Raw genomic sequence first — 16,260 nt, 5'->3', positions numbered from 1 at the left:
AGACTTCCGTGGAGGCTGCTCTCGTGTATCCTCACTTATCGCTACTCTGAATTCCCTCCTCGCTCCTCGCTCCTCCTCAGCTGTAAGAGCTTTGAGACGATCCCCTACATGTCGGCTCTGGAACTACATCCGGTTTGAGCGAGGAGCAGGGAGCAAGGAAATATCAAATAAGAGACCTAAGATCCAGCCCATGTCTACATGCCTAAATGCATTGAGTTTTCTGCAGTGTGATTGGCTGATTAGATATTTATGTTGATGAGCAGTTGAACAGTTGCACCTAATAAAGGGGATGGAGAGAGAATGTATGAACTTTAAACGTTTGGCTCAGCACAAACACAAGAAAATACAATGGATGCCAGTAATATCTATGTATAATACATGCACTTAATTAATAAGAAACCTCGGGATAATATCAGACCTGTTGTACGAGCATACTCACTTCATTTTAATGTTTCATGTATTTTCCATGTCAGCTTATGAAAGATTTTCAAGGTTAAGGTTAAGCTACGTGGCTGAGTGCAGATCAAAGTAATTGCTTTCATCCTACCGGGGTTCTATTATTATTATTTATAGCATAAATCATCTGAATGAAATGTGCAATTCTGCCAATTAGAGATTCTTAGATTTCTCTCAAAACTCAACAGAACAAATGAGAATCATTCAAAAGCAACATTTGCATCTTTTCAATGACATGAGCTAAAATGAAACAGTCAAATGAACTGTGGGATGATTATGTGAGTGATTTCAATTTAGTTGAGTGCAGCCAAAAAACGATTAATATGGCACCCCGAATGGAAGTGCTGTTCCTCTTTTCATTCATGCTCACGAAGAGGGCTGAGTCACTGATTAAATGAGTTATTTTTGATCAGAAAAGTCCCCATGAGCATTTTGTTGTAGAGTCATACTGTCAAAAAGATACTTTTGAGTTTTACTGATGCTTGCTACAACGCAGCCTCGATTTTAAGATTTCTTCTCAATCTCCTTATGCGACCCTAAAGAAATCAAGCTGGTAGGTACTCTACTTGCCAAGGCATGGCAGAGGCATAGTCTTTTGATCATTTGATTGATTTTAGAGAAAGCACTCCTTACGAAACAAAAACAAAACACTTATGATGACGAGGCCATAAGTTTTGTCTCCTATGCACAACATTTGAAGGCGACTAGTTGATTTTGCAACATAAAGTGTTTTGGAAAAGACAGACAAAGCAAACATTTAATTTTAGGGCACTGAAAATCTCTTAGGAAATAAAGAGGCTGCCTGCGTCAAAACAAAAACCTTTTACAACTTTTTTCAATCACATGGTTCAGAAGAAAAAAACCAATAAGTCTCTTGTTAACTCTCCTTCTTATGAGATTTCCAACAACTGTCATCAACCCACAATTTTCAAACTGGATATGTGCACTCTGCTGGACGTGAAAATTACATGTGGGTGACAGACTCAACGGGCTGAAGGGCAGACCCCGAGCCACGGGGAATCTGTTTATCACCACAACATCCTGCTTCTTCAGCCTCAGTGAACCGAGGGACAGAATCGTGTTTGGTTTTTAAAGCCGTCTCATAAGAATGTGGATGTAAACACAGTTTAAATCTTTGTTATTTGACATACACTGCTCAAAGAAATTAAGGGAACACTTAAATCAAACATCAGATCTTGATGAACGCATAATTCAAGTGGAAAATCTTTACTGAAGTACATTGTTTAATTTGTTGAGAATAAAAAGATGTACCAACGGTCAGTGGAAACCAAAATCATCAGCCCATTGAGGGTTGGATTCAAAATCACACCCAAAATCAAAGTTAAAAAATGAAATTACAGGTTAATCCAACTTGCGTGACTGTCATCATGGCAACTCATGATGTGTCTCAGTAGTGTGTATGGCCCAGGCGAGCTCGCATGCACTCCCGACAACGTCTGGGCATGCTGCTGATGAGTCAGCGGATGCTGTCCTGGGGGATCTCCTCCCAGACCTGGATCAGGGCATCAGTGAGCTCCTGGACAGTCTGTGGCAGTACTTGGCGGCGTCTGATGCAGCAATACATAATGTCCCATAGGTGCTCAATTGGATTTAGGTCAGGGGAATGAGAGGGCCAGTCAATGGCATCAATGCCTTAGTCATCGAGGAACTGCCTACACACTCTGGCCACATCAGGCCCACTGCACCACCATAAGGTCTAACAATTACTTGGAGGATGTCATCCCGGTACCTAACAGCAGTCAGGGTACCATTGGCTATTACATGGAGGTCTGTGCGGCCCTTCAAGGAAATGCCTCCCCAGACCATCACTGACCCACTGCCATACCGGTCATGCTGGATGATGTTACAGGCAGCATAACGTTCACCACAGCATCTCCAGACTCTTTCACGTCTGTCACATGTTTCTGTGTGAACCTGCTCTCATCTGTGAAGAGAACGGGGCGCAAATGGCGGACCAGCCAATTCTGGTGTTCTCTGGCGAAGGCTAGTCGACCTGCACGGTGCTTTGCTGTGAGCACAGGTCCCATTAGAGGATGTCGGGCCCTCATACCACCCTCATGGAGTCTGTTTCTGACAGTTTGGTCAGAAACATGCAAGTCAGTAGCCTGCTGGAGGTCATTTTGAAGGGCTCTGGCAGTGCTCCTCCTGTTCCTCCTCACACTAAGTAGCAAATATCGCTCCTGCTGCTGGGTTGATGCCCTTCTACGGCCCTGTCCAGCTCTCCTCGTGTAACAACCGGTCTCCTGGTACCTCCTCCATGCTCTTGAGACTGTGCTGGGAGAAACAGCAAACCGTCTTGCGACCACACGTATGGATGTGCCATCCTGGAGGAGCTGGACTACCTGTGCAACCTGATTGGGCTGCAGGTACCACCTCATGCTACCAGTAGTGACAAGGACACTAGCAGAACACAAAACTAAAGAAGAAGCAGTCAGAAAGTATCAGGAGAGAGCAACTGTCTGTGGCCTCCACATGCAAAACCATTCCCTTTTTGGGGGTTGTCTTGCTTTTGGGCGGCTGGAGTTCCATATTGCTTGTTGTACATTAATGTCAGGGTCTACTATCCGGGTCTCCAGCTCCTCCAGTCCATGTATCAAAGGGCGCATCACAAGCCTCTTAACATGAATAGGTAAAAACCTAGTATGTGGCTGACCGCATCAGGTCAATGTGCGCTTTTGTGGGTAATGTGTTACAAGGACTGTCCTTATGAGGCCGATGACATCGTGTTTGAAAGCAGGTATGCGCCGTGGACGTAGGTAAGGACAGCAGACGAGCAGCAGAAGAGCAGCCCCGCCTACTCCCCGAACAAAGTATCCAGAGCCGTATAGACAGAAAGTCGCGTCAGTGGATGTCCAATATGCTCCATGATCCGCCATTGCGATGTCGCAACTCTCTCTCTACAGCTTTGAAAATACTGTCATTCAGTCACTCACTCACTCAGTCAATCACATACAGACCCATGTGTAGGGCTGACCGCCGGGGTCCGTCTACCCCTCACAGTTGAGATGTTCATGAGACGAGAGGTGAAATAATGCAACATATTAGGAAGTCCTTCACTTTATAACCCAAAATATGATTATACGTTGCGTTATAAAACCCTGGAACTTGTTCATTAGGCTGAATGTTTTAGGGAAAATTAAAATTATGTAACTCATATCAGACTTGACTCTCAGGAAAGTAAGACTCTCTTACTCTCTCTGACTTGTATTGGATCAGTTGTCAACGTTAACCGGGGGAAATGACAGATCATGAAAATAAATGTATGTAGTATAAAACTTAAGTGTGAAAATTGAGTTATGTTGAGAGGCATCAAATCAGCCAGTTATGCTGCTGCATCCAGTCAATAACTGGTTAATCTCTATTTATAGATTCTACGTAGAAATGCAGAATCTGTAGGCAGGGACAGATTTTTAGTATGGGAAGTGTTGTGGTTTCCATTGGTAGTACGCTTGTAGCTGTACACTTGTAGTAGTATTGACCAATCACGTATCAGATGGCTGCGGCTTAAGCAGGAAAAACAGTCCGTGTGGAGAGCAAAGCAGGCAGAACGTAATGCACCGTAATGACATCCTGGCTCCCATCAGCAGTCACCTGACAACGATTTAAAATTCAACTTGAGATAAATTCCCTTGACGCTGTGTCACGAAAGCCGTTCAGCGTTTAGATTTCCCAACTTCCTTGAATGCATCAGAAATGATCGATCCGATCTCCGTTCAATAACGAGCATTTTAAAGTAGTTTTCTTCTCCTCTTGAGGACAGACCTGACAAAGCTTCATTTTTATTTTTTATTAATCTACATTATGATGTTGTAATTTCAGCAAAGGCAAAACCTGTTAATTAAAGTCAATCACAAGAAAAGTTTCTTTTTTGGGTTGATGCGGCATAATTTAGCCAGAGTGCAGCCTGTGTGTAACGTCTTTTTGCGGGCGAAATTGGCTTCACTTTTGATCTGAACAAACGGTTACTTCTCAAGTTGCTAACTGGACTTTAAACAATGCAGCGCACAGATAAGGAAGTCTTGGCTGCAAGTCGTTTATCACTAATCAGAGGCAAAATGGACATGACCGACTAATTAGGGGGGTGTCAGCTGGTAAAAAGCTTCCATGAAGTCCACTCTTGTGTTTCCTCACTAATGGTCTATCAGAGATCCCTCTGAGGACGCCCCTCTGAGTAGAAATAAGTCATTTGGCAAAAATGATGGACCAGAGTGCCTTCCAGTTCAAGCGCGGATCAATGAGTAAGGAAATATTAGACTTGGAATGCATCCAATCAGTCCGCGAGCAAGAGTTGCTCCTGATGAGCAGGCCACCACAACGGCTGTGAGTGTGAAAGGGTAAAAGAGAGGCTAAATTGCAAACCACTCTGCAAATGATGGTAAATAAGAGCTATTTAATTGCTGTCCACTCAAATGTTGTATTAATGATGATGTAAGGCCATGGTAATTAGCTCCAATGCCTGCTGTACTAGGGACTCACTTAGAGGAAATTCAGCTACATCCTTAAAAGGGCTTCTAACAAGCAAGAGGAACCAATGAGAAAATAAATAGCATTTTAACCGTCAGCAGGGTCCCATGCTCATGGGTGTTTTGCTGGATAACTAAAGGTGCTTTTACAGCTGTAGTTTGGCCCATTTCCTCCTGGGCCAAGGGGAAAACATGATTTATTGCTGTATTTCAGTTCTGGATTGTTTCCTGTTCCCATGAAGTTATAAATGAGTGGTAACTTGTTGTTTGGAACGTTTTGACTGATTGTCATCCTGCATCATTAAGACACACATAGGAAAATCTAATACCAGTGGTTAAGTAACAGATTTGTAGGACTTTAATGTTTCTGGATACATTTATATATTTTGCTGTCACAGAGCTGATGAAAAATTAACTGATTGTAAGCATTTATACTATTAATATACTGCTTTAAAGAACGGCTAACAGCTACAGACAGGACATGTAGGAGACATCTTGCACAGTAATCGTTGGGGCTTATTCCTGTTGGATTGCTGTCACAGTTTTTAATGGACTAAATGAACTGAATGCAGGGAGCTGAGTTGCAAGCACAGCAGTTTAACAGCTTTTGAGCAATTTATCTGAGAAGAAAATGCCATGATTGACAGATGGTGTTATTAGAACTTGCTCAAATAACATATCTGGTATCATAAAATCCTGTGGTTGGTTTGTTTGCTTTCACATCACAAATACTCAAACATCTGCCTTTTCAAACAGCTGACCCATACTCATACTCCCATACTAACCTGGCAGACAACATAGAGCTTGATTAAAAAGAACCAAACAGATTAGGTGTGACAACATCTTGAGTTGTCCCTGGAATAATAACATTAATAACATTACACAGCTTGACCAAATATGATCAGTATCTTTTAGATCCTACATGGTTGTGAGCTATAAATACATAAGAGGGAAGTTAAATTGTATTGTAGTTACCAGTATGCACTGTATATTGCTTGTAATACTGTCATCATATGGCTGAAGAGGGTGATATTTTCTCTAACTGAGATTTGTCTACCAAGTTTGAAACCTCATAAATGAAGCGAGAACTCCTGCTACTGCTACACAGTTGTTTTGAATTTAAAATATGTGTTTCTTTACATTATCATTAGTTAAAATCATTGAAAGAGACCTTTAACTTAAATAAAACATCATACAAATGATTCAATGATCAATCACAACACTGGAGGCATTTGAGGCAGTCTGAAAATAACAAGTAAAAGTGTAGTTATACAGTGCAGCATACCCACATAGATTTACAGAAATATATACTGCATCAATGTAACATAATGTATTTAGTTTAGTAGTTAATAGTTAATTTATAATTTGCATGATAGTTTTGATTTAAATGAACAGTGGTGCTAGCAATGGTAACAAGGTAACATTACCATTAACATCAGTCCGACGTTAGCTAGCTGGTAAAGTTAACATTAATGTGTCCGGCTCTGCTGTGCCTTTCCGTGATTTGACATTCAAAAAGTCCAGTATCCCACCGCGGGACGCCAATGTATTTGTACATCTGACATAGAATACCGGTGATGAGAGGCGCCTGCGAGCCCCTAGCTCCTGGCCCATGTTTATGTTGTCAATGAGGCTTAATAACGGTGTGACAACTGACAGTTTCATCACAGTTCATTGTACGGTAACAGCATTTTATTTTCATTCAACCCTTGTCTGAAAACATCCTCCCCGATCTTATTTTTTCCAGCCCCGGAACGACAGGGGGTCCTTAAGTTTGAGCGCTGGACAAGGACAAGCTGGAATTAAATCAATATATATATTTATAAAGCACCAAATCACAGTTATACCATAAGACTTTACATATAGAGCAGGTATAGACCATACTAATTGTAATATTATTTACAGAGAGACACAACATTATTCAGTTAATTGGAAAGAACTAGGCAAAAGTGGCAAAGAAAAACGTCCTTTCAACAGGCAGAAACCTTGAGCAGAACCAGACTCACTCAGGCAGCCATCTACCACGACCTGCTGGGAAATGCATTCTCAACTTCAGCGGAAGCAAAATGAGGCCTCGGCAGCCTGTGGTACATTTATCGAGTTGTCCTTGGGTACTTATGAATCAGTTTCACCAACTTTACTGACATTGATCTGAAGAAATGTGTCTTTTTCATTATTGCTCCAAATGTGTTCGTTTTACTTTAGAAATAAAATGTGGAGGAATGATCCTTTCAAAATAAAACCTTTCTGCTAACTTTGGTACTCACATAAAAGGATCAGAAGACAAACAAGCCAGCAGCTCAAAGCTATCATGTGCACTTGTAGAACACATCAAGGACTATATTTGGTTTGAATGACAGCCTGACAAGTCTGTCAGTAAGAAAAAGGATTAAATGACTGGTACTTACATACTGAGATTTGTCCAGTGGTGCCATGCTGACGGTTTTTAAGTTGTCCAACAGGGCGGAATCAAAGTCCTGTAATCCAGCACTGGAATGGACGACTTTGTCCTTCACAAAGATGCTGACTGCCCGTAACATGAAGGAAACAAACAGGTGCATGTGGATGTAGTTTCTGGTGCAGTGAAGACGCCTGCAGTGAACAGAAAGTATTCATTGTTTTGAATGATAAATATGAGCACAATAAAATGTAGATATTCAAACCCTGAGGGGGGGTTAGAGGGCATAGTCTGGTTTGAAGGTGAAAATATAATTCCATATTTTGTTAGGAGATTAATTCTCCTCTTCAGGCGCTGAAGATGCCCTCAGTCGGGGCTTCTTAATAAAATAAACACTGGGAATGGCATCCAGCAGATAATACAGCCAACCTAGTGCACTAGCCTAGTGCATCAAAAACATACTGCATTGCAGGTCAACCTTTGCTCTAAGTGAATCCTCAGAGACCCTTTCTTTTTCTACAAGAGAGGAAAAATCATTAGTTTATAAGGGGGTTGCAATGTATTTTAAACCTCAGCTCCTCAAACTCAGTGAAAGCACATCAAATGCACAGATGTAACTGAAGATCAGCCGACTCTGGGGACCAAACAAGCTCTCAGGGACTTTGAAGCCCACTTCTTCGCATAAGTAAGTGCCTCAGAGGCACACCAGTGTTACAGTATATTACACACAGTATCATTTCATTGAAATTACAACCAATGCTATTGTTGCAGCTACTGCTGCTGCCTTTGTTGTGGCTGTTTATAATTATAGTGACAAAAAAAAGAGAAAAAAATATCTGTGGTGTTGAAGATGATTTTAAATGAAGACTTTTTCATCCTTAAATTGCTTTCATGAGTCAATTCATCATTTCAAAGGAATATTGCTATATTTGTGTCAAACATTGTAAATGTTTGCCTTAAAGTAATAATCTCCTACATAAATGTCTGTTAAATCTCCATCTATTGCCGAATGAGGCAACACAAAGGTGATTGAGCCTATGGCCCACTAATGAAAGCCTTTGCATTCGCAGTATCACAGACTGAGTGTCTGGTGTGACATTAACAGAAAAAATCACAAGCGCCGCCCAGTTAGTGACGTGTTTTCCATCACCCAGCAGTGGTTGGTCTGCCAGAGAGAGTAGGCGGAGCTAAGCGGCTGCTTTTCCGGTCTCTGCAAGTGTTTAGAGGAAACAGTAATCTACTATGGCAGAACAAACATCGATGAACAAAGATCGATGACTACAGATACAACTTCAGAAATAAGTGAAAATCAAAAGAAAAAGAAACAAATTTGACGCTCAGATGAAGGCAGAGAGTCTAAAAAGGAGAGCGACCATCAGCGTGGAAAATCAAGAGTTACAACCGGAGCCAACCGTGGACGTCACACATGCAACACTGTCTGAGTATCTGGAAAGTGTGCAGCAATTACCGCTTCTCGCCATAGATGCCGCCAAAGAGAACGAAACTGAAATCTTCAAGCTTACAACTTTTTTAATGTGACATAAGATTTGAGGTTTACTTTCTTGACATTCAGACATCTCTCTTTTTTGCATGCCCATAACATGGAAACTCTCTCTCTTTCACTGATCACAATATGACCTGTTCCATATTCAGGATAGGCTATCTCAGAGTTGCTCAGCACTGTTATAACCTCATTATTGACTGTGGTTTGCTTGAATAAAGTCTTCTATTGGGTGCACTCACTGTTTACAGTGACAGTATCTCTGCAGAAAAACAACAGAGGCAGAATATGCGACTTGTTTTTACCACAAGGCCTCAACTGATCCAGAAAATGTGATCTTTTTAAAGTTTTTCTTTAGAACTATGCTGCTCTAATCACCTTGGAGACTTTCATGTCAGAGAAGTTAGATGCTTTATACCAAACTTTCTTCCTCCATCTTACCAAGTCAAATCAATTATTGAAGTGATTTATTGTGTATTCAATACTAGGGCCAACCAAAGATTACTAATCAAAGGGGAAAAAGCCACATTTTATGTAGATGTCCAAACAGTTTTGATTGTAAATGTAGTCAATTAAAGCAGAACATTTATCAGTGCGTGCTGTACTTGCTAAGAAAGCAGAGTTTTCTTGCTGGTTGATCAGTGCCAGCAGTGTCAGTGTGTGCCACTTTACACTGTCAGCCAGCAGCCAAACCCTCAGCTTCGCTTGACTGGGTTTCTTTGGCCTTACACTGAAGTAGATACGGCTGGACATCCCCTCGTCTATATAATCCTCTGCACTCACTGGCAAGAACAGCAGGTGTTTTTCTCACCACATAACTGAGACAGAGAGATGTAAGTTTGAAAATCTGGATGTTGCATCCTCATCAGCCCTTCTCTGTCTCAAGCAGTTGCTGCTCGGGCTGTGGCATTTGAATGCAAAGACATTCACCTTGCATTTTTTTTTGCCAAAGTTGGTGCAGTGATGTTAGCTATAGGAGAAGGATAGTTGTGAGTTGGTGTTTGCCTCGCACTATTTGCAAATAAAGAATGTAATACAGCTTCGCAAAAAAATAAGAGACCACTCCAATGCCTCCATGCTGCTTACTAAAGAGTATAATTGAAGTTCTTTGTGCGTACTATTGTTTACTAACCCTGTTTCCGGTGCGTTTGTGACATCAGACGGGGATGCATGCGGAAAAGAGACTGAAAGGAGTATACTCCACTGGCAATGGGAAAAGAGACAATCTGCATTTATTAGCAGGTCTTCCCGGGTCTAAAAATGAAAGAAATGAACTTGTTTTCTTTGCATTTTTCGAGGCCTGAAAAACATCTTTTTTTCAAGTGTGTTTTTTACACCATGATTTCTTTGGAAAGACAGACATCAAGAAAAGAATACTTTTGTGCCAACAAGAAATGACACAAAGCCATGAAAAGAAAGCCACAAAAAACACCACCAAAATGTTTGCAAATGGCATGCAAATGTATGCATTTATTTTTGTCAATCCAAAGACTCAACATTTTGTTGCCACTTATTTTTATTATTATTATTGTTTATATAGAGATATTTTATATAGAGAAGTCTGTGGTGCACAATTTCCAATTTCCTTTGTTTCTCTAATTTGTCTCTATAGTGTCCACCAACACCTCACTCAATAATCAAGTTGATGGTGTGCACCAGGACATAATTGTAATTAATTGTGCAATTTTGTGGTTTTCAGCTTTAAAAGCAGTATGCAAAAAGGACCGCAGACTGTTTTAGGAAACAAATACACGGTTTAAAAAGAGATGCCCATGTCACCAAATGGTCCAGGTGCCAAAATAAAAATAGAAATCCCCTGGGGTTCAGAGGCTTTTCACAAACCATTGGATAACATGAGGAGTGAATCATTTCCAGGCAGTAACCCCTTGCTGTTTTTGTAGTGGCTGCAACTGACACTTTATTGGATAAAACATAAGGTAGAAAGATGCAGACACAGCAGAGGACCTATTCCTGCAGTTTTTCCAATTAAGTGTGTATTTCTGTTTTCATTGGCTGAGTTTGAGATGTTACAATCCTCTCTTACCTGAAGTATCCAATGATGAAGATTGCCACTAGCAGAGAGCTGAAGGACACAGCGTAGCCAGTGGTGTACATGACAAACAGCCGCTCAAAGAAGTCTTGCTGTGAACATAGAGAGAAATATTTGTTATTCAGTCCACTCTTTTGAAACACAAACATGACTCATATCAGCTTAGTAAAACAGGATTCTCCAAAGAGAAGAAGACAGCCCTCACAAGTGACGTTTCAGGGTTGGATATTTTTTTTCCGCCTGACAGGACAGAAAGTGGTAGAATAATAACCCTTAGCATGTTAATGGCAGTCTTAAACCTCAATCTCTGATCTCAAATGAAGGGCTTTAGAAACAGCTTGCAAAGTGGAGACCACAAAAGAACCTATTTGTCTAAAATCTAAGATAAAGTCATCTTTTCAAGCACTGGTCAGACTCTAAGAAGCAAGATCAAGCTGATAACTTGAACAAAAGATGGCTACAGCTTACAGCCATGGTTATGGATGGCCTAATCAGTGTTCAAATGATGCATTATTATTTTCATTACGCCTCTTATGTGGTGCAGACAGAATGCAAACATTTACCCATGGCTGCCAACTATATCAAAGTGCTTGATTTGCATCCCTGCTTCCTTAACCCCTTTAGAGTGCATGTTTTTTTTTATAACTGACTCTCTTTGGCAACATTTAACAGTTTGATATCTTATCTTTTTACTGGCTAAACCTGCGGCAAATGAAGAGCTGAGGGTTGTGTGAGACAGACAACACAGGAATGTGAAAAATCGTTGTGTGGGATTGTGGCTTCAGTTTTTGAAAGGTCATTTATATTTCAAAGAGATAACATTTTTTGAAAATGTATCCTGATAAGTTCAAAAGCAGAAATGGCACCTTTAATATATTTGCGTTTTTTTTTTTAAATGAAACTCTTAAATGAATAAAAAAGATTAAAGAACATGACTGTGAATATGTATTTCACTCCTGGTTGTTCTTTCCATTTGGTGATTGAACAACGGCAGCCGTCTCTCCTGGGTGTAGTTAAACTTGCTGTAATTGCAACATGTGATGAAAGAGGCTCATATTTTCTTTATGATCCTTGTATTTTTGTTTTTTACAAATACACCAATGTTGTTAATTATTCAGAGTAATCTGCCTGTCCAGAATAAAAAAACAAAACAAAGATACAAGTAAAAGCTTTATTATACACTGCTCAAAAAAATTAAGGGAACACTTAATCATCACAGTATAACACCAAGTCAGTCAAACTTCAGGGATATCAATCTGTCCATTTAGGAAGCACAAGTGATTGTGAATCAATATCACCTGCTATGGTGCAAATTAAAGAGACAACAGGTTCAATGGAGAGTCAAAAGCAAGACAACCCCCAAAAGGGGAATGGTTTTGCATGTGGTGGCCACAGACAGTTGCTCTCTCCTGATACTTTCTGACTGATTCTTCTTTAGTTTTGTGTTCTGCTAGTGTCCTTGTCACTACTGGTAGAATGAGGCGGTACCTGCAGCCCAATCAGGTTGCACAGGTAGTCCAGCTCCTCCAGGATGGCACATGTATACGTGCGGTCGCAAGAAGGTTTGCTGTTTCTCCCAGCACAGTCTTAAGAGCATGGAGGAGGTACCAGGAGACCGGTTGTTACACGAGGAGAGCTGGACAGGGCCGTAGAAGGGCATCAACCCAGCAGCAGGAGCGATATTTGCTACTTTGTGCAAGGAGGAACAGGAGTAGCACTGCCAGAGCCCTACAAAATGACCTCCAGCAGGCTACTGGCTTGCATGTTTCTGACCAAACTGTCAGAAACAGACTCCATGAGGGTGGCATGAGGGCCTGACGTCCTCTAATGGGACCTGTGCTCACAGCCCAGCACGGTGCAGCTCCATTAGCATTTGCCAGAGAACACCAGAATTGGCAGGTCCGCCATTGGCGCCCCGTTCTCTTCACAGACGAGAGCAGGTTCACACAGAGCACATGTGACAGACGTGAAAGAGTCTGGAGATGCCGTGGTGAACGTTATGCTGCCTGTAACATCGTCCAGCATGACAGGTTTGGCAGTGGGTCAGTGATGGTCTGAGGGGGCATTTCCTTGGAGGGCCGCACAGACGTCCATGTCATAGCCAATGGTACCCTGACTGCTGTTAGGTACCGGGATGACATCCTCCAAGCAATTGTTAGACCTTATGGTGGTGCAGTGGGCCCTGGGTTCCTCCTGGTGCAGGACAACGCCCTGCCTCATGTGGGCAGTGTGTAGGCAGTTCCTGGATGATGAAGGCATTGATGCCATTGACTGGCCCTCTCATTCCCCTGACCTAAATCCAATTGAGCACCTATGGGACATTATGTATTGCTGCATCAGATGCCACCAAGTACTGCCACAGACTGTCCAGGAGCTCACTGATGCCCTGATCCAGGTCTGGGAGGAGATCCCCCAGAACACCATCCGCTGACTCATCAGGAGCATGCCCAGACGTTGTCGGGAGTGCATACGGGCGCGTGGGGGCCATACACACTACTGAGACACATCATGAGTTGTCATGATGACATTCACGCAAGTTGGATCAGCCTGTGATTTCATTTTTTTACTCAGATTTTGGGTGTAATTTTGAATCCAACCCTCAATGGGCTGATAATTTCAGTTTCCATTGACCATGGTTACATCATTTTGTTCTCAACAAATTATACAATGTACATCAGTAAAGATTTTCAACTTGAATTATACGTTCATCAAGATCTGATGTTTGATTTAAGTGTTCCCTTAATTTTTTTGAGCAGTGTACAACAGTTAGTTCTGACCAAGTAATCTGATTGGACAAGAGACTTTCGAAGAGTTGCGATATAGAGAACATCACTGGGACTTTTCACTTTGTGTATCACTCCACCTCAGCCCAGCCTCAGGTGTTCTGAATACTTAAGCAATATCACATGACAGGGAGTGATGTTGTACTGGATATCATCACAGCTGGGATTTGGTTGTAGGCACGAGGCCACAGGCCGCAGATAAAGTCCAGAAGGAGGAGCCAATGTTGGACTTCATTTCACCAGGTGACACTACAGTAACTTTCTATGGTGATAAAATGCCAATGGTGTGTTTACAGTTTGTTGTGCTGTCCCCAGTTAGATAAACATATCAAATAATGCAAAATTTAAACCCCCCCCATACGTTAAATTGTCAAAAATAGTACTAAGAATAAGACGCTGCTCATGAATAATGAAGAGAACATTACCTCTGTGGCTTCTTTAGTAGCTTATGCCCCGGTGGCAATGTCTGAGAAATACACTCCAGTGTTTTTTTACTCAAAAGAAAAACATAATATTGAAGGCCGCTGCATGGAGAAAAAATTGCATTACAGGCTGAATGTATTTATCAGCTGGGAAAGAAACTCTGTAGAAAGTCTGGATTATCTTTAAATGTTTCACTGTTGCTGTTCCAGACCCCAAACAGCCTTTACTGTTATTCACTGAACGTGCATTTAGAAGCAATTTGATTAATGATGTTCTCTGTGATACAGCTCAGTCTGGAGCTGATTCGTACAGAGCTGCGTTTTAGGGAATGCTCTAGTAACTGGTCCATTCCCTTCCACACTAGCCAAATAACTGTAAAGATTATTTTATTGCCTTTATTTGGAAGTGACAGGAAATACGTGGAAGAGAGAATGGGGATGACATGCATCAAAGGACTGCAAATCAGTGTTGAACCCGCAGCCTATGAGACAAGGACTTTGCCTCAATACATGGGGCACCTGCTCTACCAGCTGAGCCAAACCAGCACCCCATGTTGCTGTTTTAAATTGTTGACATACATCCTTCTTTGCTCTATGTCAAGTATCCACTGCTCATATCCCTTCTCTTGCTCCCAGTCGCCGCTCGCATCAAATTCAAAACCCTGTTGCTTGCTTACAAAACAGCAACAAAAACGTCTCCTGCCCACCTGAACGCCCTCATCCAGGTCTACACTCCCTGCCGCCCACTACGCTCTGCCAATGAAAGGTGCCTGGTACTCCCATCACAACAGGGTCCTAAGTCGCCAATTAGACTCTACTCCTCAGTAGTCCCCCAAACTCCATTCGGTCCGCAGAGTCCCTTTCACCTTTAAGTAGAAGCTAAAGACCAAGCTCTGTTATGAACACCTCTGCACTTAATGATATTGAGGCTATAGATGATGTTGATGATGGTGACATTGAGGTTGTTGTCGATGTTGATAAAGGATATTTATGATGATGATGATGATGACGATATTGAGCCTACGACCGACCACAGCTGTTATAATAGAAGGAGGAGGGGGGGAGAAAGGGGGAGAAAGAAGGGGGTGGAGAAGGAGGGAGGAAGAAGGGGAAAGCGTGGGGTTTGGAGAGGAGGGGAGAGAAAAAAGAGGGGGGGTGGAGAAGGAGGCAGGAAGAAGGGAAAAGGGGGGGAGGGGAGGGGATAGGGGGAAGACATTTACTTATTCTTCCACCTCTGAGGCTTCCTCAACCCCAGGAAGAGTCTGGCCTGCTTCCAGCTGGACGGTGTCTTCTTTTCCGTCACTGGAGCATTCTCCTCAGACACTCCTGGCATCTCCACATCTTCAGGGGCGGCTGCACCTGGGAGGTTCTCTTCCAGGCACATCTGCTCCTCTGGCTGCTCCTCTCGCCTTGATCTTTTTCTCCGAGAGTTTGCAGCTCCTGCAGCTCCCTGAAAAGACGGCTTTCCGTCTCTGCGCTGTGCTGCCGCATGACGTTCACCTCCTCTGCCATCTTCTGACACACGGCCTCCTGCTCAGCCCTCATGGTGCAGATCTGTTGCTGGCTCTCTGACAGCCTGTCCGTTTGAGACTTGACTTTTGCCTCAAGTTGATGCTGAACGCTCTCAGCCTGCTGTCTGAGAGTTAGAACCTCCCACTGGTACCTCTGGCTGAGCTGCTGGTTGTCATCTCTGCACCTCTCCAGTTCTTCTTGAAGACCCTGTGTCTTCTTCTTCTCCTCCTATAGCTCAGCAGTGAAACGTTGCTGGCTGATCTTGTGCTCCAGCTGAAGCTCCTCGTAGTCTTGCTGGACGATCTTTTGAACACTGAGCTGAGTTTTCAGCTCCTCCAGCTCTGTCCAGATTTTTTTCTCCTTCTCAAAGGCATTGTGCTGCAGGACAGCCACCTCCTCTGCCATCCTCTGACGGAGGGCGTCCTGTTTGGCCCTTAAGGAAGTGATGACTTGATGGTCCTGCAACGCTCTGTCAGCGTGAGCCTGCATTTGCTGCTGCAGCTCACACTGAAGGCTCTCCACCTGCTGTCTAGCACCGAGGCGTCAGTTTCGCACCTGAGGGTGATCTCATGTTGAGAAACCTTCGTCCTGTCCAGCTCTTCTTGGAGGAGCCTGTACCTGTCCCTCTCTCCCTGGAGCTCTGCTGCAAACTTT

General features: G+C 42.6%; 1 protein-coding gene across 1 annotated transcript in view; it reads right to left on the bottom strand.

Annotated features, from left to right (window-relative positions):
- pth2ra (parathyroid hormone 2 receptor a) overlaps positions 1-16,260 on the bottom strand; it is a 90,721-nt gene that overhangs the window by 42,023 nt on the left and 32,438 nt on the right. The window contains exons 6-7 of the mRNA XM_069663501.1: positions 10,884-10,981; positions 7,349-7,532 (exon numbers count right to left, since the gene is read on the bottom strand). Coding sequence (XP_069519602.1) covers positions 7,349-7,532; positions 10,884-10,981 — 282 coding nt within the window. The remainder of the gene's footprint in view (positions 1-7,348; positions 7,533-10,883; positions 10,982-16,260) is intronic.

Source organism: Semicossyphus pulcher, unplaced genomic scaffold (assembly GCF_022749685.1).
Source record: "Semicossyphus pulcher isolate SPU_LCO1_2020_fin unplaced genomic scaffold, fSemPul1.0.p SCAF_15, whole genome shotgun sequence".
NCBI classification, from domain to species: Eukaryota; Metazoa; Chordata; class Actinopteri; order Labriformes; family Labridae; genus Semicossyphus; species Semicossyphus pulcher.
Note: the sequence above shows the minus strand (reverse complement) of the source record. Positions and strands in the feature narration are given on the sequence as shown.